General features: G+C 54.9%; 1 protein-coding gene across 2 annotated transcripts in view; it reads left to right on the top strand.

Annotated features, from left to right (window-relative positions):
• Positions 1-17144, top strand: part of SYNGR1 (synaptogyrin 1) — a 25799-nt gene extending 8655 nt beyond the window's left edge. Inside the window, exons 2-4 of one of the 2 annotated variants that reach the window (XM_007454000.1) lie at positions 11005-11242; positions 12650-12795; positions 16869-17144. In XM_007454000.1, the coding sequence (XP_007454062.1) occupies positions 11005-11242; positions 12650-12795; positions 16869-17090 (606 nt within the window). In that variant the 3' untranslated portion in view covers positions 17091-17144. Of the gene's footprint in view, positions 1-11004; positions 11243-12649; positions 12796-14014; positions 14316-16868 lie in introns of those variants that run through there. The other variant, XM_007454001.1, reaches the window with a different exon arrangement.
• Positions 17145-22907: the final 5763 nt, after the last annotated feature.

Below are 22907 nucleotides of genomic sequence, written 5' to 3'. Positions count from 1 at the left end.
CCCCCCCCCCCCCGCCACGCCCCATGGGCTGTAAGCTCTGGGGGCAGGGACCGTGTCTGTCAGGTCACTGTCATATCCCCAGTGCGAGACGGTACCTGGCATCTTGTCATGGCTCACACGTGGGTGAATGAGGCTGGGAATTGCAGTGCTCTGTCCTCCTCCGTCCACCCACCGTCCCCATTCAAGTCTGCAGTCTTCAGGGCTGGGTCTCAGTTTCCCCGTTTCTAAGGAGGCTCCCTGCTCTCCTGGTGTTTGTGCAGCCACAGGAGGGAGAAGACAGGGGAGCCTTCAGATCCCCTGAGCGAGTCTCAGTGCTGCGGGGACAGGGCCCCTGCCCAGCAAGCCCACTCCCCACCCCCACTGCGGAGAGCACACGGAGACAGCTTGCGGGAAGATTACTGCCTAATCCGCAGCAGGTCTCTGCTTCCAAGGCTGCAGAGGTGGTGGCCGGGCCGCCGGGCCTGGGAGGAGAGAAGGGAGCCCGCCTGCCCTGCCCCCGCCCTGCGGCTCTGCATGAGGCTCTTGAGGAAGCCGAGTGCCCCCCCAACCCAGTGCCCGTCACGCGCCCCTGCGTTGGCTTCGGCCCTTTCCCTCACGTGACCCGGGGGGAAGCAGGGCCTGTTCCCGTGAAGGGGGGCCCTTGCAGCCTGACTCATCCCTCAAACGCTCGGCTGCCCGTTTCTTTGTCCGCTCTTTCCGTGAGGCCCAGGAGGCAGGTTGAGGACTTCATGGGGATGCCGGCAGGAAGGCGGGCTCAGCTCGTGCTGAGGGAGAGGACACGGCAGCCCTTTGTTACGGAGTGAGCTCCCTGTGGTCAGAGGTGTGCAAGCCAAGGGTGCCGAGGAGAGGATAGTTTTTCTCCCAGCTCTCGTGCTGCCTGTGCCTCTGCCCATATATCAGGCTTGCTGTTCACTCACCTTGAAGCCTTTCCTGACCCTCCCTCTGGGTCTGAAGTGGAGACATACACCCAGCAACTGAACCAAAAAATAAGACAAAAATATGTAATGAGGTTATCAAGAAAATACATGGGGGTATTGGAGAATATTGGGAGTCAGGTCTGGAGAGCTTCTCTGAGGAGGTGGCTTGCATTGAGATTTGGATGTTGAGAAGGAACCAGCAGGAGCCAGCCTGGAAGATCTGGGGAACTCTAGGCATCCCAGGTAGAGGGAACAGCCAGTGCCAAGGCCCTGAGGCAGGAATGAGCTTAGGAGGGAGCTAGAGGTGAGTGGCAGGAGAGGAGGCTGAGAGGAAGCTGGAACCCTGGGGGTTGGGGTGGGGAGGGGGATTTCACCGTGCGGGTGTTGGTGAGTGAGATGCAGCAGGGGGTGACACGATCTGACTTAGGTTTAGAGAGATCTTTTCAGCCCCAGTGAAGTGGATGGTGCAGGGGTGCAGGAGTGGCGCACAGAGGCTGGGAAGCTGCCGTCATCGCTTAGCAAGAGGTGATGGTGGCCTGGACCAGCACAGGGGCGGGGGCGGGTGGCTGCATGGAGGAAATTGAGAGTTGTTTGGGGAAGGATGAAGAAATAGACCCAAGTGCCAGGTTGGATGGGGTTCAAGGACGCGCCCACTCTGAGGTCTGAGCAGCTGAGTGGGGGCCAGCGTGCAGATGGATGAGGGGGCGGGGAGAGACCAGAGGTGAGACCAGCAGCCCGTGGTGAGCGCCCCCTGGCGCCCGTCTGGAGATGGGTTGGAGGAGGCGGGAGAGGAGGCTGTCCTGAGTCAGGCAAGCAACACTGTGGCCTGGAAGTGGACAGTAGCCGATGCCGCCAAGTGGAGAGCCGGTGAGCAGGTCCGCTGGCTGCGTGAGGCAGGGACCAGGGACTCCTCCCAGCCACCCGTCTGGGGAACAGATGTCCCTGTACAGGGTGAGGTAGATAGAAGGTGCCATCCGGAGCTGGCAGGACCGGAGAGTCGTGGACTCCTGACCTCATCTCTTGACAGCTTGTCTGGGGGAAGACTCAGCAGGTGCCTAAGGATGTATAAAGCCAGGCCTCTGGGAAGTTCCCTGAGAACAGCAGGGACCTCTGTCCCCACCTGCCCCTGACGCTGGCTGGGCCCAGCTGTCCCTGGAGCCCGAGTTAGCCTGATGCCCGGCACTGGCCCAGGCACAGCCTGCCAGCTCTCTGGGCGGATGTGGAGAAAAGTGGGCCGGGCCCCTCCTGCACTGTGGGGAGGTGACAGGCTCGGCACAGCAGCTGTCTCTCCTGGGTCTCGTGCTGGTCCTAGAGTCTGGGATCTGGAAGTCATTTCTTCATGGGGAGGCAGCTGAAGGTCGAGGTTTTGCTCACATCCTGGAATGGGGCTGGACCTGGCGCAGGCCTGGGCAGGAGGCCCGGCACCATGCTTACCTGCTCCGGGTCATCCGGCCGTGGGCTGGCCAGGGTCCAGGCCTCATGGAGCCTCAGCTGCCCTCTGCTGGAGTGGGCTAAGTAAGCCTGCTTTGTTGGGGTGGGCGTTTTGTTGTTATTTTTGTTTATCTGTTGAAGTGTAGTTGATTTTTACAATGTTAGTTTCTGGTGTACAGCAAAGTGATTCAGTTATACATATAGGTGTATATATTTTTTTTTTCCTTAGAGGTTTTGATGAGGATTAAATGAGATGATTTTTGTCAAGCCCTCCCAGTGGATGCAGGGCCCCTGCAGAGGCTGTGGGCTGGCTCAGGGTCGGGTGTGAGGGTGGGCCGGGGGAGACAGACAGGTAGATGAATCCCAAGCAGGAGTATGTGCAGGGTTAGGGTGGGCGAGAGTGACTGGGAAGGAGGGTGTCCCAGGAGGCAGCTGCAAGTCACCGCCTCCCAACAGGGTTTTGAAGGGTGGGGAGGAGTTCGTTCCTATTTGAAAGATGAAGAAGGTGGGGAAGGGTGTTCTGGGAGGTGGGAACAGCCAGGGCGAAATTATCAAACAGCCTGTGGCTTTCTAATGCTGGCCCTCTAGGATGGTTGAGTCATGGGGTGGGAGAGAGAGAGATGTGAGGCCAGGGCAGGGTCTGGCAGTTCTGGGGTCTCTGTTTCTGTGTGTCTCTGAATCCAGGAGCCTGAGATGCTGAGATTCCTTCCATTTGTTTTTCTGAGTTGGAGATAGCTCTGCTCTAAGTGCCATCTGGAATCCGTTTTTTTAAGACTCGGGATTGGATTATAAAGATGGTGAAAAAAACACAGTCTTGCCCCAGTTTACCTTGGTGCTTTTTTTTTTTTTTAAACATTTTTCTCTAGTGCAAGGGAGGGAGGTGGTTTTTCCTGTGCCTGCCTGTGACCAGTGGCCCCCCTGAGTACCTGAGGCCCTCACCCTCCATCCTGTCCTGTTTCCTGGCTGCTGGTTCTGCCTCCGCAGACCTGTCTCTGGCCCCTGCAGCAGATCTGCTCGTTGGGGTGAGCTTCTCCCTCCCATGCCTCTGCCACTGTGGCCAGCGTAGAATTTCACTGTGGTTTAATTTCCGGTTCTCTGGTGGCTGCTCTGCCTGCTCCTTGCCACCCGGCCTTAGCAAGTCACCCCAGAGGCCACCCGACACAGGGCACACTGGCCTTGGATTTTTGTCAATACTCCATCCACCCTTAAACACCCATGGGACCTGGGCAGTTCCCTGGACGTGGGTAAAATGAGAATAAGGCCATGGACCTTGTGGAGTGAAGAGCATGTGTTTCAGTCACAACGTGGGTCTTGAGGGAGTCCCCGTTCCTCCTGCCTTGGACCGTGGAACAGAAACCTGGGGCCCGGGCCTGCTTTTGCGAGGCTCCCTCCCACTCGGGGTGGGGAGACTGCAGCTAAATGGAGGAGTTAACCTGGGGCCCAGAGGGTCCTGCAGAGGGTGTGGTGAGACTGCAAGGGCCTTGTCGTGTGTCCTTGGCAATGCTGCTTCCCCTCCCCTAGGCTCAGTGTCTCCATCTGTAGACTCTCAGCCTGGTCCAGGGGTGGCTCCCTGCCCTGGCCCAGCCCTGCAGCCTGCAGGGGACCTGGCACGACACCTCTGTTCCCAATTCTCATCCAGCCCAGCCCCTCCCCGACTGCCCCGCTCCCCGCAGCAGGCCAGTGTCTGCAGATTCTGGTGGCTTTACCTCCAAAGGACATTCAGCCCCCATTACTTCACCCCATCCCGCTGCCCACGCCAGCCCCGCCTCCCTTGTCCCTCACCTAGGCGCTGATTGGCCCCTCTGGTCTCCCTGCTTTCACCCTCGCCCCACAGTCTTTTCTCCACCATGACCAGGGCGAGTCTTCTTAAACCTAAGTCAGATCATTCACTCACCTGCTCTTAACCCCGAAGTGACTCCTGAACTCAGCCTTCCACTGCAGGCCCTGGGGGCCGGCCCCTGCGTATCTCGGGGACCTCCCCTTGCTCACTGTGCTCCAGCCACGCCCTGTGCACCTCCTCGAGGCACCAAGCTTATTCGCGCCCCAGGGCCTTTGAACTTGTGGTTACTTCCCCCTGGAACGTCTCTCCCCAATATCTGCATGGCTCTCTGCCTTTCTGCATATGGGTGTCCGCTCAAAGGTCACTACATCAGTGACCCCCATTCGCCCAGTCTGTCTCCTCCTGCCCTGCTTCGGGACACTTGTCCGGACTTCTGTACATGTTTCTCAGCTGTTTGTCTCCCTGATGAGAACAGGGATCTTGCCCCCTCAGCCTCTCGCACAGGGCCTGGCACATACTAGGTGCTTAGAAATACTTTCAAATGAATGAACAACCGATAGCAAGCCCCAGTTCTCTGGCCTCCGTGATGCGGCCTCCCAGGCCCCGGAGGCAGGGGGCCCTGTGGCTACAGAGTGGTCAGCTCCCTGGGTAGTGCATGCCCAGCAGAGGGGCAGCTCACCCCACCGCCACCCAACATAATCAGAAAAGTTAGTTATAGCCCAGCACCTACTGCGTGGTAGAAAGAATATTACGGAAAGAAAACAGTGGAAAGGGCCGGGGCTGTGAGGTGGGCAAGTAGGTGGCTGGTGGGAAGTGGAGGGAAGGGAGGCCCCGGGAGAGGTGGGCAGAGCGGGTACTTAGAGGACCTTGACCACCAGCCCTAGAAGCTTGGATTGTGTCCAGAAGGCCCAGGGCCGGGGATTGGGGGTGGGGGCACTTAGGTGACCTTCGTTCTGCAGGGTGGGGACCATGATCCATAGACCCAGATCTCGTTGCTCCTGTGGCTTCTCACTGCATTTAATCCGATGTGCCTGTGGCCCACCAGGCCCTGCCCTCCCTGCTGCTTCCTGTCGCATTGCCTCCTCCAGCCCCAGCTCCCTGGTCGCTGCTCCAGCCGTACTCCTTCCCTCACCTTCAGCCTTTGCCCCATCTGTTCCTGTGCCTGAAACACGCTTCCCCTGATCTGTGCAGGGCTGGCTCCTTCTTGGCCCAGCTCAGAGATCACTGCTCAGGGCTCCGTCCCCTGACCACTGCCACCTCTTCCCAGCACTTGCCACCATGGGTCATTGCCTCAGTTATCTTTTCCACTTGTTTAGTGTCAGTCTGGCATTTTTTGGTTGTTTACTCTGCATCACGTGCTCTTCCTTAACGTAGGACCTAATTTATTCCTCACAAAATGTCAGTGGTTTAGGTGCTATTGTTGTTGGGAACTGAGACTCAGAGAGGTTAAGCCCAAGTTCACCCCACTAGACAAGGGGCCAGGCTCTCGCCCCCTCACTCCTGTCGCTCTAGACGGTCAGCTCCCCGACAGCAGGGGCTCCACGGACGCGGTCCCCCTTGACGCCCCCTCCCAGCACAGTGCAAGGCACTGAGAAGCCTGTGACCTCTGATGAATGCCTGATGGAGGCCCAAGTCTGCAGGAGGGAGCCGTGGGCGGAGAGGAGGGTGGGGAGCCGGGGGCTGAAGGACTGGCTGCAGGGAGCTGGCATGCCAGCTCTGCCAGTTCCGTGGCCCCGCCCAGTCAGGTCCGGGAGGCTGTTTAATCTTGCTCCTTCCCCTCTTGGGGACGCGCCCTCACCAGCACTTTCCTCCTGGCCTCTCTGAGGTCTCCCTGCTCCTCTCCCCCAAGAGGGCCCGTCTTAATGCTTCCTCCTCTGCTGTCCCCAAAGCCCGGACTTCCGCCCACCTGCTGCCCCCACCCCTCCACTCAGCCTGCTTTAGGGAAGGGGTCCACCCTTGTTCCAGCCCCCAGGGAGCGTGTCTTGTCTCCCAGGGCCTCTGGAGAAGGAAGTTAACCCTTAACGAAGTCCTGACTGCTGTGCTCTGTGTACTTGTGTGTAATGCTCCCATCAGCCCTGGAGGGAAGGTTAATTTTTACAGAGGACCAATCTGAGGCTCAGAGAGGTTAAGTCGTTTGCCTGAGGCCACACAGCATGAGCAGCAGGCCTGGGATTTGAATCCAGCAGGTCTGTGTGACTCCTCAGTGTCTGAAGTCTCTGTCTAATCAAGAGGCTTTTCCATTTTGCTGGATTGGTGACGTCTGATGACATTGGGACTGGGCCTCAGATTCCCAACCTGGCAGTTTTCTGGTAGGAGCCTTGGACTTGTCTTGGTGCACAGGCCTAAGGGGCTGTGTGAGTGGTGGTCCCTGGAGTTGTGCAGTGCACCGCCCAGGCAGCTGGCTGTCAGAGCCTGCCTTTGTCTCCCAGTGGCGTCTGCATTGCTTGTCTGGGCTGTCAGTAGCCCAGGGGTCCATTTGACAGTTGCTCTGAAGTCTGGACTTCGTGCCTCTCCCCTCCTGTGCCCCTGAATGCCAGACTTGCCATTCCATTCCCACGGCCTGTTCCCAGCACACTGATGCTTTCCTACTGATCCCCTGGGTCTCTGGAAATAAAGGGTCACGCCTGCTTCAGGGCCCACCTCCTGAGGCTGAGGGTCAGCTTGGTCAGGTGGAAGAGAGCGTAGGGCTGAGATTCAAGAGACCTGGGTTCAAGTTCAGCCTGTACCCTGACAACAGTGTCACCTCCTCTTTCTGAGCCTCAGTTTTCCTTCTCTGTCAATTGGGGGCAGTACGAATTACCCTTGCTGCTCCATGCGGAGATTGTGAAGATGCAGAGCCTGTGACCGGGAAGAGCTGTGTGCCAGGAGGCCTGCACTGGTCTGCAGGTTGAGGTGACATGTACATTCCCAAATCAGGATTGGCAAATGTGTGGCTCACAGGCCACCACTGCCCATTTCAGTGCCTGTGGCTGAACCAGGACACAGCCCCCCGCCCCAATCCTTTCTTTTTTTTTTTTTTTGAATTGCAGAAAAATTCATATTACCCACAATAAACCATTTTAAAGTCTACAGTTCAGTGGCATTTAGTCGATTCACCTTATTCATCACACCATAAATACCCACCATATCCATTAAGTAATCACCCCTCATTCTTCCCTCCCCCAGCCCCTGGTAACCTCTAGTCTGCTTTCTGTCTCTGTTTTGCCTATTCTGGGTATGATACATAAAAGAAATCATAATACTGACCTTTCGTGTCTGGGCTTCTTTCACTTCTCTCTTCACCTGTTTTAAGGTTCATCCAGTTGCAGCATATATCAGAACTCTGCCCCTTTTTATGGCTGAATAACATTCCATTGTATGGATGTGCCATAGCTTACTTCTCCATTCATCCATTCATGGACATTTGGGTCAGAATCCTTGTTAACACAAGTGTCATGAACCAGTGGTCTCCAAACCTTAGTTCATGCCGTCCTTCAGGAAAAATTTGTGAATCCGTCCTCCCATTAAACGTAAATTTGAAACCCACGCACCTATGGTCAGTTAATCTATGACACAGGAGGCAAGAATATACAGTGGAGAAAAGACAGTCTCTTCAATAAGTAGTGCTGGGAAAACTGGACAGCTACATGTAAAAGAATAAAATCAGAGTGTTCTCTAACACCGTATACAAAAATAAACTTCAAAATGGATTAAAGACCTAAATGTAAGACTGGAAACCATAAAACTCCTAGAGGAAAACATAGGCAGAACACTCTTTGACATAAATCATAGCAGTATTTTTTTGGAATTATCTCCTAAAGCAAAGGAAATAAAGGCAAAAATAAACAAATGGGACCTAATTAAACTTAAAACCTTTTGCACAGCAAAGGAAACATGAACAAAACAAAAACACAACCCTACTGAATGGGAGAAAATATTTGCAAATGATATGACTGATAAGAGGTTAATATCCAACATATATAAACAGCTCATACAGCTCAACATCAAAAAAACAACCTGATTAAAAAATGGACAGGAGACCTGAATAGACATTTTTCCAGAGAGGAAATGCAGATGGCCAGTAGGCACATAAAAAATGCTCACCGTTGCTAATCGTCAGGGAAATGCAAATCAAAACAAAAATGAGATATCATATCACACCTGTCAGAATGGTTATCGTCAAAAAGAACATAGGGACTTCCCTGGTGGTCCAGTGGGTAAGACTTCGCACTTCCAATGTGGGGGGCCCAGGTTTTATCCCTGCTCGGGGAACTAGATCCTGCATGCATGCTGCAACTAAGAGTCCAAATGCTGCAACTAAAGATCCCACATGCTGCAATGAAGCCCCGGTGCAGCCAAAATAAGTAAATAATAAATAAATAAATAATTTTTTATAAAGAACACAAATAACAAATGTTGATGAGGATGTGGAGGAAAGGGAACCCTCATACACTGTTGGTGGGAATGTAAACTGGTGCAGCCACTGTGGAAAACAGTATGGAGGTTTCTCAAAAAACTAAAAATAGAACTACCATATGACCCAGCAATTCCACTCCTGGACATATATCTGAAAAAAACAAAAACACCGACTTGAAAAGATACATGCACCCCAATGTTCATGTATTATTTACAGTTGCCAGGAAATGGAAGCAACCTAAGTGTCCATCAACAGATGAATGGATAAAGAAGATGTGGTAAATATTGTATATATATATAATGGAATACTACTCAGCCATAAAAAAGAAGGAAATTTTGCCATTGCAGCAACATGGGTGGACTTGGAGGGTATTATGCTAAGTGAAATAAGTCAGACAGAGAGAGATAAGTACTGTGTATCACTTATATGTGGAATCTAAAAAACACAACAAATTAGTGAATATAACAAAAAAGAAGCAGACTCACAGATATAGAGAACAAACTTGTGGTTACTAGTGGGGAGAGGGAAGGGGGAGGGGCAATATAGCGGTAGGGGATTAAGAGGTACAAACTATTATGTATAAAATAAGCTACAAGGATTTATTGTACAAGGGACTATAGCCAATATTTTATAATAACTATAAATGGCATATAACCTTTAAAAATTGTGAATCACTATATTGTATACTTGAAACTTATATAATATTGTACATCAACTATATTTCAATAAAAAATGTGGATTTGTTTTATATATATTACTGCTACACTAATATATTCCAGTACATTATAAAACCCAGGTAAAGTGTAGACATCTTAAAAAGATACAATTTAAAAAATGATGCTTCATATATTTTTTCTCACACCTGTGCTGGAGTCACTTCCCATCATAGGTGTTAGCTAAGGACGAAAATGTGTCTGGGTCATATTGAAATTCTAGTTCCTTATTATAGAAAAGTTGGAAAGCAAAGTGAAGTGGAAAATGGACAATAAACCCTCTGCAGCCTGCACCTCAAGTTCACTGTAGGCCGCATCTGAGGTTCTGTTTTCCTGTTTGTGTGTTTGTCATTTGGGTCTGGGCCTCCTTATAATCATAGTTTCCGGGCAGGCGAGAGGTAGGAGGAAAAAGCATGAACTTCAGAGTCAGGTCCCTGGGTTTGAAGCCAGCTCTGCCATGTACCAGCTGTGTGACTCTGGGCACATTAACCAATACCTATACCTTCCCTGCTTCATCTGCAAAATGCCAATGATGCTGATTGTATTCGTTAGCTGCTGCTGTGTAACAAGACACCCCAAAATGTAGTGGCTTAGAACAACAAACATTTGTTATCTCACAGTTTCTGTGGCCAGGAATCTGCTTAGCAAGGTGCCACTGCCTCTCCCATCATGGTGTCAGCCAGGGCTGCGGTCTCATCTGAAGGCTGAGGGAGGATCCATTGTCAAGCTCACTTACATGGTGCTGGCAGGACTCGTTCCCTGTGGGCCGCGGGGCTCAGTTTCCTGCTGGCTCTTGACTGGAGACCTCTCTCAGTTCCATGCTGCGTGTGTTTCTCCATAAGGCAGCTCAAAACCTGGCAGCTGCTTCAATCAGAGCAAGCAAGTGAGAGGGGTCAAGAGGGGGTGAGCATGATGGAGGCCAGGTCTTTGTAACCTCCTCGCACAAGTGACATCCCGTCACTTTTTGACATATTCTGTTTGTTTAGAAGCAAATCGCTAGGCTCAGCCCACAGTCTAGGGGAAGGAGATTGCACAAACGCGGAATACCAGGAGGTGGGGTCTTAGAGGACCACCTCTGCTGGCTGCCAGCCCAGCTGAAATAGACCTGTCTTGGAAGTTGTTGGGGGCACTTAAGGAGGTAACACATGTTACACTCGGGGTCCTGCAAGTAACTGGCTTGTTGCTCTGTAATTGACAGGGTTGTGACTGTTGTATTTTTTTCATTTATCATTCTTTCCACTTGTCAGGGCCTGGGCAACAGGGAAGAGTGGGACCAAGGACAGGGCCTGAGACCCCAGAACAGACAGTGGCTCTGCAGAGCAGAGGGGAGCACAGAATGGGGCTGGGCACGTGCCCACATCTGGAGGAATCAGCTGGGGGCTTGTTGGCTTGGCAGTTCACCACCCAGAGGGCTGAGACTTCTTCTGGGAGGCCAGGAACTGTGGTATCAGGGCCCAGGAAGACCTCTCAGCACCTGGCTGGAAGGGGAGTGGGGCCACATCTGTGGCTGGAGGGTCCTCAGTGCCTGTAGCTGAAGAAGAAAGTGAATGAGCCCGCCTGTGCTGTGTGACCCCAAGCAAATTCCCCTCCCTCTCTGGGCCTGTCCTCTGAAATGTCTGCTTAACACCGGCCCTGTGGCTGTTTGGGGTGAAGAGGGCTCACAGAGAGGCAGGCAGCAGGCCGAGGGGGTTGGCAGCCCTCCCCTCCCCTGGGGCTGGTACTGGGAGGAGTCTCACGCCTGCCCCTGCCCCTCCCCCGCCACCGCAGGTGTTCTCCATCGTGGTGTTTGGCTCCATCGTGAATGAGGGCTACCTCAACAGCCCCTCAGAGAGCGAGGAGTTTTGCATCTACAACCGCAACCCCAATGCCTGCGGCTACGGCGTGACCGTGGGCGTGCTTGCCTTCCTCACCTGCCTGCTCTACCTGGCCCTGGACGTGTACTTCCCGCAGATCAGCAGTGTCAAGGACCGTAAGAAGGCCGTCCTGTCCGACATCGGCGTCTCGGGTGAGCCCCCATCCCAGTGGGCACCCCCCAACCCCAGCGCAACAGAATCCGCAGGGGCATGTCCCGGCCGTGGTCCTCCTCAGCCTCACGCACACCTGGGAGGCGGCTGCCACCCTTCTCCCTATTTTCCAGATGGGGAAACTGAGGTGCAGGCGGGTGAAGAGAAAGACTTGGGGTCACAGGGCTGGCAGCAGGGAAGGGTGGGACCAGGGCTGGGCCTGAGACCCCAGAACAGCCCACAGCTCACGCGGGGAGGGGAGCACAACGACCAGAGGAGTCACCCCTTCTTTCAGTGGCCTCTTCTGGCCCCTTCCCTGGTGGAGCCCCGTGAGAAGTAAGCAAGGTGATGGCTGAAGGCCCTAGCACACAGGAGGTACCCCGGGAGGGTCAGGACCTGGAGCTGGGGAGCCGCCATGACCTGCCACCCTTGCCCTTCGGAAATGACCTTTGGCAGAAGTACCCTGGTCTCTGTCCCCATGAGTTCCGAGAGACTGATTGGAAGGTGCTTGGATTTGGTGTCACTGGCCTAGGGTTGTGATCTCAGGTGTCTGGCTGGGACCACCCCCCACTTCCTGACCCCAGGACTCTCAGGATGTGCCTGGCTTGCAGGCAGTGAGGCCCGGGGTCCCTTAGACTTGAAGGAACTAGAATGACATGAGTGGTTCTCAAACTTTGTTCCATGGAGCCCCAGGGTTCCCCAGCAGTGTCTCTGGGAGGGGCTGGGCTCTAGGCACCACCCCCGGCACACACGCTTTTTATCCTGAGCAGCTCTGGACTTCTATGGATAGACTGTGGGCATCCAGAGATCTTGTTGCCACAAGGCTCGCACCACTAAGCTCCCCAGACCTCGGCTCTCAAAGGGCCCCTCACTAACCTTGGGGCTTTGTGAGGCTGCAGTCACATTAGTGGTTGAGACTCAGACCTGCTGGCCCCAGCGTCCCCTCATCCTCTCCTGCCCAGTTCTCTGGGAGTCTGCGGGGTTGGGTGGACGCTCCTCCCAGAGAGCTGCAGGTCTCAGGGTGGACCATGGGTCAGTCAGGGATTCAGCCAGGAAATCTGTGTTGGCTGAGGTTAGAGAAACGCCGGCCGAGGCTGACTGACTTTTCTCTGTCTCTCCTTCCCTCTGTCTCTCCCTCCCTCTCACTGCCCGGCCCTCCCTGGATCTGCTCCGGCCTGGCTGGTTCCTTTCTGTGGTCTCTCTCCCGCTCTGCATCTGACCGGCCTCTGTGTTTCCGCCTGCACCTTGCCTGTGCTCTCCCCACTCTGACCCCCACCTCCTCTCCCTTTGGGGGCGGGGGAGCGTGGGAGTCGTGCTCTCAAACGTCCCCTGCTCCTCGGTTTCCAATTTCCTCCCTCTTCGCCTTCTCTCCCGGCGCGGGCGTCTGCCTGGCCCCGTGCACACCCCAGCCTTCTGGGCCTTCCTCTGGTTCGTGGGCTTCTGCTACCTGGCCAACCAGTGGCAGGTCTCCAAGCCCCAGGACAACCTGCTGAACGAAGGGACAGACGCGGCTCGTGCTGCCATCGCCTTCTCGTTCCTCTCCATCTTCACGTGGGTGAGTACACCGCCCACCCGGCCCACACTCGCCGGCCCCAGCCAGGCTCCTGGGCTGGTGGCCTTTGAGCATAGCCAGGGCCTCTGTTCTGCTTCCCTTCTCAATGCTCATGGCAGGGCTGCTCCCTGAGGAAGGAGACTGTCCAGCAAAGACAGTCAGGTGGTGGTGGCAGACCCTGGCTTTGGTGCAGAGCACCATTCCTGTGGTAATGGACTCCCCTCCCAACCACTCCAATAGTTGGGTGGTAGGTATTTACTGTCTCCTTTTACAGATGACAAAGCTGAGGCCTAGATGGGAAGATAAGGCCTTGAGGTTCAAGGTGGGGAAGGAGCCCAAGCTGAGAGTCAGGAGACCTGGGTCGAATCGTGGGGCTGCCTCTAATTTTCTGGGCCTCTGTCTTCCCATCTGTAAAGTGGGGAGATTGGATTTGCTGTGGGGTGTGTCACAGACGCAGATGGCCACGGGGCAGGCGGGATGTGCGAAGGCGTGAGTGGATCGGGTGGCATGTGCACACCGTCCTAAAAGGGTACCCTGTTCTGAGCAGTAATGGGGACCCACAGAGGCCAGGTCTTCCTGTTTTCCCAGGGAGCCCAGAAGTCTGAATTTCTATGAGAAATCTGATCTTTATGTGTTAGCAATTTGTTCAAGTTTAAAAAAATATACTGTGTGCGTCCAAAAAAGCATGTCTCTGGGCCCCACTGGCCAGAGGTCACCCCTTTGCAGGCTCTAGACCGAGTGGTGTTGAGCACCCATCAGCGTGACAGCAAGGCTGGTCCTTCTTTTCCACTGGTTCCAGGTCCTCTCGATTTATTTTTTCTTCTCTCGTCTCCCTCCTGCAGATATCTGGGGTTATATAGGCTCCGTTGCCACATCCCAAGGGTTCTTGCCTCCCCTCTGACAGTGCCCCCTTCCCTCCAGACCTTCCAGCTGTCCTGACCGCTCCTGTGAAGCCTTGTTGCAGCCAGCCTTCCCTGTCCCCTCTGCCCTCCTGGGCCTGTCCTAGACTTCTTCCTTTTTTGTGGGCTCCTGGCTATCCCTTTTCTCTTGGGGGCGGGGCTTGCAGAGGAGGACTGGGTGATTGGACACCAGGACTTCCAGGGGTGGGTCTGAAAGCCTGACTGACAGGTGCCCACCAGCCCACTGCAGCCAGCCTCCCTGCTGGCACCTCTGCTTCTCCCTGTTCTTCCCCGCTGGCCTCACCCCTGCTCTCTCCTGGCAGAGCCTGACCGCAGCCTTGGCCGTGCGGAGATTCAAGGACCTTACCTTCCAGGAGGAATACAGCACGCTGTTTCCCACCTCAGCACAGCCGTAGGCCCGCCTGGCTTCCGGAGGCAGGGAGCCCTAATCATGCCCAGTGGCAAGGTTGGGGGGCAGCCCACTTCCTGGACCGGCCAGGATGCCAGGGCGTGCAGGGCGGTGGAAAGCTGGCTAGAGGGGCCAGTTAAGACTCACCATTCGCTCATTGCCTCCTTTGTTTATCCTTCATGTGTCCGTTCATTCAGTAAACATTTATTGGGCAACTGTTCTGTGCCTAGTGATGAATCAGATGTGGTCCCTGGCCCCAGGAGCCCACAGCCTGGGGAGGCGAAGACAGACAAACCGAAACCTCCCCCAAACGTACTGCACAGGTTGTAGAAGGGCTGGAGGTGGCTCCACACATGGGCTGTCAGGGTGCCGAGCTGTGGGCTGAGACGTCCCATGGCTGCAACATGAAGGCCGATTTTCCAGTCCCCATGGAGGCTGGCTGCCAAGGAGGGTCTGGCCCAGGACATCAGAGGACTCATGGTCTGGCTCTGCTCTCGTGTGCTTTGTGACCCTGGGCAGACCTCTCTGAGCCTCAGTCTACTTCCCTGGACTGAAGAGTGATAATGGACCAGCCTCTCAGGGCTGTTGCACAGATGAAACAAGGCTTGGCACAGGGCTTGGCACAGAGATGCTCAATAAATGTAGGTTCTTTTGTTCGTTCATTCATTCATTCATTCATTCATTCTGTCCAAGGAGTCAAGGACACCTTCATAATCTCTACTTTGGGAGTGATTCCCGTGTGGTGAATCCCTGTTCTTCCAAAGGACCTTGGCCCCCATTTCTACACAGGTTCCCTCTGCTGCCCTGGAGTACAAACTGGCCCCCAGGGCAAAGCACTGCACGGTGGAAATGCCACAGAGAGTGCACCCGCTCTGAAGAAGCAGGGCCAGGTGTACCACCAGGTCCCTGGGCTCTGAACAGAACGCCCAGCCTCACCTCTACACCCCAGTCCAGCAGGGGCCCACACCCCTCCATGGCTCCTGTCTGTGGCTCTTTGAACTGGCTGGCTAAGGGAGGCCTTGACTCAGTGGGGATGGAGGAGTGACCACAGATATAGCACTAGGTGCCTGTAGCTAGAGGCCCCTTCCTGGAAGGGTCTGCAGAGGTCATCTCCTCCAGCCCTCTGCCTCCGTGCAGACACCAGTGGAGCCAGGGAGCTGTGGGAGGACCAGGTCTGCAGAAGTTCCTCTCAGGGACTCATTCATTCATTCATTCACTCATTCCCCGTGTGCTCTTGTGGGCTCACTGATGGCTCAAGGGTGCTGACAACGTTGCTGGTGCCCCATGGGGGACTTTCCACCTCCCTGCTTCTCCAGGCTCCTGCATCCGAGCGCCCGTGCAGCCAGGACCTCGTACCAACATAGCGGAAAATACAGGAGGGCCACTCCTAACTTCCTCAGCCCACCTCCTTGAGGCCTGGTCTGCCTTTCCCAGGCCCCTGGCCCTTTGCCCCCTGCCTCTCACCCACTGACCCTTTTGGGTTCCTGGTTGACTTAGTGCCTTGTCAGCAGGCTGATCAAAAGGAAGGAGATGGGGAGGGCCGTGGCCTGGGAAGGGGCAGGACCCCTGTGTTCAGGTCTGGGTTCTGGCACTGACTGCCATGAGGCCACCCTTTTCTAGGCCTCAGTCTTCCCAGCCCCCAAACAAGGGTATGTAGAACATTAGCATTTTCCCATCACAGGCAGGTTACCTGGATTGGGAAGGTCTCTGGAGAAGACTTTCAGTGCAAACCTATAAACATTGTCGTTTAATGACAGATTTAATTTATTCCCTAGCTTGGTGTGATCAGTGTCATTGTCCTTAATAACAATGTAACTGCTTTTACTGGAAAAGGACTTCCCGCCTATGCATTTATGCGGTAGACAAGTCTTTCCCAACTGGGTCCTATGAAAAAAGGGCTTCAGTGGTTGGATAAGGTTGGCAAATGTTGCTTGCCATAGTTTTCCCCTTTGGGATCCCAGCATACATTAGTCATTAGTCAAAGCTCTGACAAGTCCTATAGTCTTCTATTTAACTCAGTTTCCCAAACTTGTTTGGTGAAGCATTTCAGTTAGAATTAGGTTCAGCGACAAATGACAGAAATCACTAATGACAGTGGTTTAAACAAAGTCTAAGTCTGGGAAGACAGTCCAGGGCTGGCATAGTGGCTCCAGAAGTCTTTAGTGACCCAGGCTTCGTCCATCCCTACAATTTGGTTCATGGACCTCATGGTCCATTATGACAACTAGAGCACCTGCTATCACACCTGCATTCCAGGCATCAGGTCAAAGGGTGGGACAGAGAACTTGCGGGTGACCCATTGGCTAGAACTTAGTCATATGGCTATGCCTAACTGCAAGAGAGACAGAATAGCTTTTAGGAGATGCCGACATTTCTCTGTCCCACCAAAAACTTTTTTTCTCCATTCCATCTAACTCCCTAAGAACACATTTTGAGAAGGATGCTGTGGGCCTTGGGGGCATTTTAACACTCCAAAATGAAGACTCTAGAATTTTTGTTGACCCAGAGTGACCTCTGGGATTAGGGGCCATAGGGCAGGTGATTTCCGAAGTTCTTCGTGGCCAGAGAGTGCGGTTCTGGGCTGGCTTCGAGGACAGCCTTCCTTCCTCCCCAGTCAAGCTTGATTTCATCTTCTGTGTTTTGAGGATATTTAACCCTCTATTGCCCGTGTCCTGTGGACTAACCTCTACTAACCCAGTGCTCTTGTCTGTCTCTCCCCTAACCATCCCCTCCCGCCCGTCCTTGTCCCCGCCGACCCCCGTCCCCAGGCGGGCCAGGCTGTGCTGGCCTTCCAGAGGTACCAGATTGGCGCAGACTCGGCCCTCTTCTCCCAGGACTACATGGACCCCAGCCAGGACTCCAGCATGCCTTACGCCCCCTACGTGGAGCCCAGCACCGGGCCAGACCCCGCCGGCATGGGTGGCACCTACCAGCAGCCAGCCAGCACCTTTGAGCCCGAGCCCCAGGGCTACCAGTCGCAGGGCTACTGAGCCACAGTGACCGCCTGCCCCCTGCCTGCCTGTGACCTGCCCCAGCTGCCCCCTGTTCCCTCCCTTCACACCCGGCCCCCTTCTCCCTCCCAGGCTGCCCTACCCGCTCCCTCCAGGTGGTTCCGCTGAGGTCCAGGGCAGCTCGGGTGGGATGGGGCAGTGAGGTGTTGGGGGGGTATCCACATGTGTGTGCAGGTGTGTCCAGCAGGGCCCTGGGGTGTTTGCATTCATTCCTTGTGTCTTCGAGCGTTCGTTGAGCACCTACTGTATATCAGGCCTGTGCTTGGCATGAGTGCTGAAAGACAAATGGTCCCTGGAAATGGGGAAGAGGAGATGTGGAGGAGGCCCTACTGGTACCAGAAGTAGGAATGGAGAGAAAACTAGACCGGAAGGATGCTGGGAAGGTTTGGCTGCAGGGTATGAGCACCCACAGGACACTGGGGCTGTCACCTGCTAGGAGTGATACAACCACCCTGCTAGGAGTGTTGGCCTGTCTCCATTTTATGGCTAAGGAAACTGAGGCCTGGAGAGGTCAAGGTCACTCGCCCAGGGTCACTCAGGCAGCCAGTGATAGAGATGGGGCCAAGCCCAAGCCCCCTGACTGCAGAGCACCTGCTGTCCCCTGGCCTTCCCACCATCCCCCCTCCCCGAGCTGGGGGCTCCACTGCTCAGTGCTACCGTCACTGTGGGAGGCCTTGGGGACCTCAGCCCATGAGACACCCTGATTCTGCTGCAAGCCAGGGGCCTGCTCTTCCCCGACTGTTCCCCCAAGTGGGACAGCCCTGCCTCCAGGCCCCTCTTCCCACATCCCGCCAGCCCCTCCCCTGGCCACCTCCCAGGGCGGGAGAGCCAAGAGGGCGGGCCCGGCTCCCGTGTGCTGCTCCGTGCTGCGCGTATCCCGCCAGGAGCTCCAGCACGCCTTTGTGGCCTCCTGGCGACTGACTACTGTCCCTGCCTCTCGGAGGGGCTCGCTATGTCCCTGCCCGGGGCCGAGTGGATAAGGAGGCCTGGATGGGGAGCACGTCGCCCAAGGTTCCAGTGAGTGAGTGGCAGGGCTGGGCTTGCTACCTGGTCTCCTTGGTCCCAGCTACCCAGCAGGTGCCCCATTCCCTGCCCTTGTGACCTCCCAGGAAACAGAACTGATCTGGGACACTGTGTCATCTTCCCTCATTTGGGGTCAGCCAGGGGCCCAGGGGCTGGGACAGCCAAGCCAAAGCCTTCCAGACGGCCTGCCAAATGGCCGGTCTCCCTATGGGAAGACAGGGGCTCTAGACCCAGCAAGGCCAGCCTGCAATTGCTGCCATGGGACAAACTGTCCTCAAGATGAACGGTGAGAGCCGCTGGGGCGTGGAAGGCTCCGGGAGGCCACAGGCTGTAGGGGAGAGGGTGGCAGGTGTCCTCAAAGGCACAGGGAGGGTTGTGGGGGACAGGGAGGGACTCTTATACAACGTGGGCTCTCCACTGAGCCTTAAGGGTTGGGGAGGCCTTGAAGAGGGGAGAGGTGTGGGGAGACCTGGGGCCCAGCGTCCACCAGCCAGTGCCTTGGGAAGCAGGGCACTGGGATTGCAGGTCAGCACGGTGCTGGGTGTTCCCACCACCAGCCCCCACGAGAACCCTAAGGGGCAGGTAATATTTGTTCACTTGCCTGTTGATTCAGCAGTTATGGGGCACCTGTGCTGGGAATACAGAGGGTGGGGTCCCTGCCCTCAAGGAGCTGACAGTCGTCAGAGGTGAGCGTTAAACCGACAGCTGTATCCAGGGTCCATTACAGGGGTGAGGCGCTACGCGAGTGCGTGACGGGCTGCGGCTCCCCAGGGAGGGGCCCTGAGGATGGGCAGCAGTTAGCTTGGCAATGAGGGAAGGAGAGGAAATTTCCTAGGCAGAGAAGCAGCATCGTTGTCCCCACTTCAGGGGAAACTGAGGCTCAGTACGTGAATTAGCAGTGGAGCTTGGATCAGGTCTGGTCAAGTCCTCCCAAGGGGCAGCGGTGACGGGAGAGGACCCCAGACAGCCAAGTGACAGCTGCTTCTTGCTGACTTCAATTTTCCACATCTGGGGAAGGGGCTCTATCTATGGTTCTCTCCCCCTGGGTGGCCCAAGTGGGGACAGGATGGGGCTCTGCTATCTGCCAGGTTGAGCAGTGGAACTGGTACCAGACCAGCGGTTTGCGAAAAAGGTAAGGGTGGGAGTGGGTGTGTTTCTGACAGAGAGAAGTTCTGTGCCCACATAGGATTCTATGAGAAGTCCTCTCCCTCACCCACTCCCCACCAAAAACATCCCTTGCTGATGGGCACCAGGAGACCCCAGGGTGCTGCCCATCTCTGCCCCTGGGCACCGACCAGCTGCTGGTGATGCTGGGCTGGAGGGCAGGGTACCATTTAAACTTTACCCGGTCGCTGGGTGTTTGTTACAGACTCTACCTGCCACCCCAGAATGGGAAAATTTACAAGGTCCTGCCAGGATTGGGGGCTGCTGAATCATCTCACTCAGCATTCCCCACTAGTCCTGGGGTGCTGCCCAGACAGGGTCCCGTGGTCAGGCTGTGCTGCAGTGGGGATGAGAAACAGGAGCAGAGATTTGGAGGGTGGGAATTGATTGAGACCCAGGGCTCCTGACTCCCCTGCTGAGTGGTTGGTGGGGAAGCCCTGCTCCTTCTGTTGGCTGAGGACAGCCCCCTGGGGGCCCCAAGCTTAGAGCCTGTGCTCACAGGCCAGCGGTATCCCCTTTTCCCTCCCTGCTGCCCCCCTCTGCCTCCCCCTTGCTTCCAAGCCCTTCCTTGGAGAAGGGCACCCCTGCATTCCGACCTTGCTGAGTTTGGGCTCCCTCCTCCCATCAAGCACAAGAGAGGGCCAAGGAAAACTGGGTTCCACACAAGTTTAGAGCTGCAAGGACACTTAGGGGTGGTAGAGTCTGGACCAGGAAGACAGTGACTTGTCCAAAGTCAAGCACAGAGCCAGAGGTTCAGGATCCAGGTCTCCTGCCTCCTACTTGACACTCATCCTGCTCCATCACAGGCATCTGGTCCACCTGGGTGTGTAACAATTGAGGGACTAACTCCCAGGGTGCTGGTATCTGCTCCCCACTCCACCCTTCCCTTGTGGTTCTTGATCTTTGAAGACTGTTGGGGGTCCCAGGCTTCCCCCATGTAACCAAGAGCCCCGACGTTACCCCTCGGGAGCCCCCAAACTTGGCCCAAGACCCCTTTGATTCTCTAAGGAGCACAAAGGGGGAGCACCCCTCCCAAGAGTTTGTGGGAGGATGGAATTGTCCATCCATCTCCCAGCGCTGCCCCTTGATGTGACGCTCGCCATCCCCTGGTGCCCACAGCCCTTGTCTGGGTGCCCTGGCCCTTCCCGCAGCGTTACTGCCTGTGTATAGTATAAATATATATATTTTCTATATATAAGATGTATAATATAAGGCTCCACAAATATATCTCTGTGCGTGTGTGTGTGCAGTGAATGGCAGTCCCCATCCTGGGTCCCCACTCTGGACTCCCCCACCACCTGGTTAAGTCTCTCAAGAGTGAATCCAGTGGCCCCGTGGCACCCTCCTCTATGACATCCGTCCATTTGTGGTGAACCAAGTGAAGGTGGTGACTTCTGGTGACATGGTAATAAAGTGAAGACTCCAAACCCACCAGTGGATTGCAGAGTGTCACAGTGTTTTTTCGGTTCTTGGTGAGTGTGGCTTGGCATTTGCCCATCCCCTCCGTCTCCCCTGACCTGGAACATGCTTTATTTGTTCATTAATGTTTAGTAAAAAGTAAAGTCATTATAGATGAAGCCAATGCCCCCCACCTTTACATGTGTGCATGCACGCACACCCCATCGCCACTCCCTTTCCTGGTCCCTTCCCCAACCACCAGAGGCAGCCAAGATTAGCTTGGCCTCATTCCTTCCAGACCATTCCCATACTCTTACGTACACATGTTTGCAGGGTGCTGTTTTTAAAGTTAGTAGCCCTCAGCTGGCACAGTATTTATTCAGACTCTATAAAGTGCCAGACATGTGCTGGGCCCTAGGAGTTCAAAACTGAACCAGGTAGACACCCCTGCCCTTGCAGGGGTGGTCTTCCAGCAGGGGAGATGGACATTAAACCAACATGCAAGCAAAAATCTCAACTGTGTGAAGTGCTGAGAGAGTGTCAGAAGATGCGGTTTAGACCTGGGCCCCTCTGAGAAGATGACCCTTAACCTGAGCTGTCTAGGATGAGCAGGGGTTCACTGGCAAGAAGGTGGGCTGGTGAGCATTCTGGAGAGGAACTAAAACGCCGTCCTGTCTGGGGAAGAGCTTGAGAGTGGCGGACACAGGAGAGAATGCGGAGGGTACTCGAGTTGCACGGCGCAGGGTCTTGAGGCCTGCTTAGGGCTTTGGTTCAGAGCCAGTGTGTGGAACCCACTGAAGAGCGAGTGACCGTCCCAGTGTGTTCTTTAAAAAGACCACTCCAGTGGTGAGATGGCAGTCGAGGTTGCTGCCCAGTGTTCAGACAGGAAGGTCACCATGGCGATGAGAAGAGTGGAAGAAGTTTGTCGGAGGAGCAGATCAGTAAATAATGGACTGAGTAAAGAGGGGTGAGGTAGGTGTGAGAACACCTCCCAAGTACTGGAAGTGCTGGAGGTCAGGCTGGCGGGGAGGAGCAGGTGAGCTCGGCTCTCAGTATGGACCTGTCGATTATGGTGCTGGCCGCGCCCACTCCCCTGCTCTCTGCAAATTCCACAGTAGTCCTGGCCTGGGAAGTAGCCTCTAGGCCTCTGATTGGGCAGAGGTGAACACCTGATCCACGGGCCGCCCCTTCACAGGTTGATGGGTCCCAGGGCCTTGGCGCCATGGCTGTTATAAAGCACCGCCCCCCACCCCACCCCACACTATGACTAAGCCAATCAGATTGCTTCCCTCGGCGATGGAGCAGAGGGACTGGTCAATCAGGGGTGGGCGGAGACTCAGGAAGAGGCGGGAGTTCCAGGAGAAAGTGGAGAACCGCAGGATTCAGCCTACCCAGGTTCTGTCCTGCTTTGCTTTAAGGAGGCGTGAAGGCCGCAACAGCTCGCAATCAGAAGAGCCCCACCACCCCTGGAAGGCCCGCCCTTGAGGCTGCTGTCCCCCCACCCCCAGCCCAGCGTGAGGAAGCGTACCCCTGGGACACAGTGGGGCCGGGCTCCAGCCCGCTAGCTTCTGCTTGACCCCGGGGCTCACCTCTAACAGCCTTTCTCCTCAGTCTTCAAGATTAATGGAATTGTGATCACTTAGTAGTCACACCGTCCTCTATTTGCACTTTCTGTCCTCGTCATCATTATTCAGGTATTCCCTCCACTCTTTACAGTTACCACTTGTCACATATTGCCAAAGGACTTCAAAAATTGACATCGAAGGACTCAGATCTGCCATCGGGGATGGGGGTGGGGGAGCAATTCAGAAGAAAGTGTCTCAGGTTGAGAAGACTGCTCCCCAAAGGGGATGAATAGGACATCACAGTGAAGAGTGTCAGCCTTCCAAGATGACCAGCCCTCCACACTGTGATGTGGGTTTTAAAAAGTTATCACGTGATGGCCATTCATTGGACTGGAGGGAAGTCTGTAAAAGCCTGAAAGTGTTGTCACAGAGTCAGGACAATTTGCGGAAATGTGAAAACCCTTGAAAAAAATACTAGTTTTCAGAATCAGGGCCGCTACATAATTTGCAGAGCCCAGTTCAAAATTAAACGCAGGGCCTCTTGTTCAAACAGCAGTTAAAAAAAAAAAAGTGCAGTTAAAGGTACTAAAATATAAAGATTTTTCCTTTCAAAATATTTTATTACTTTTTTTTTTTTTTTTTTTTT

The sequence above is a fragment of the Lipotes vexillifer genome, unplaced genomic scaffold (assembly GCF_000442215.2).
Source record: "Lipotes vexillifer unplaced genomic scaffold, Lipotes_vexillifer_v1.1 scaffold382, whole genome shotgun sequence".
In the NCBI taxonomy this organism is placed as follows: domain Eukaryota; kingdom Metazoa; phylum Chordata; class Mammalia; order Artiodactyla; family Lipotidae; genus Lipotes; species Lipotes vexillifer.
The sequence above is the reverse complement of the archived record's forward strand: the minus strand, read 5'-3'. Positions and strand labels throughout refer to the sequence as shown.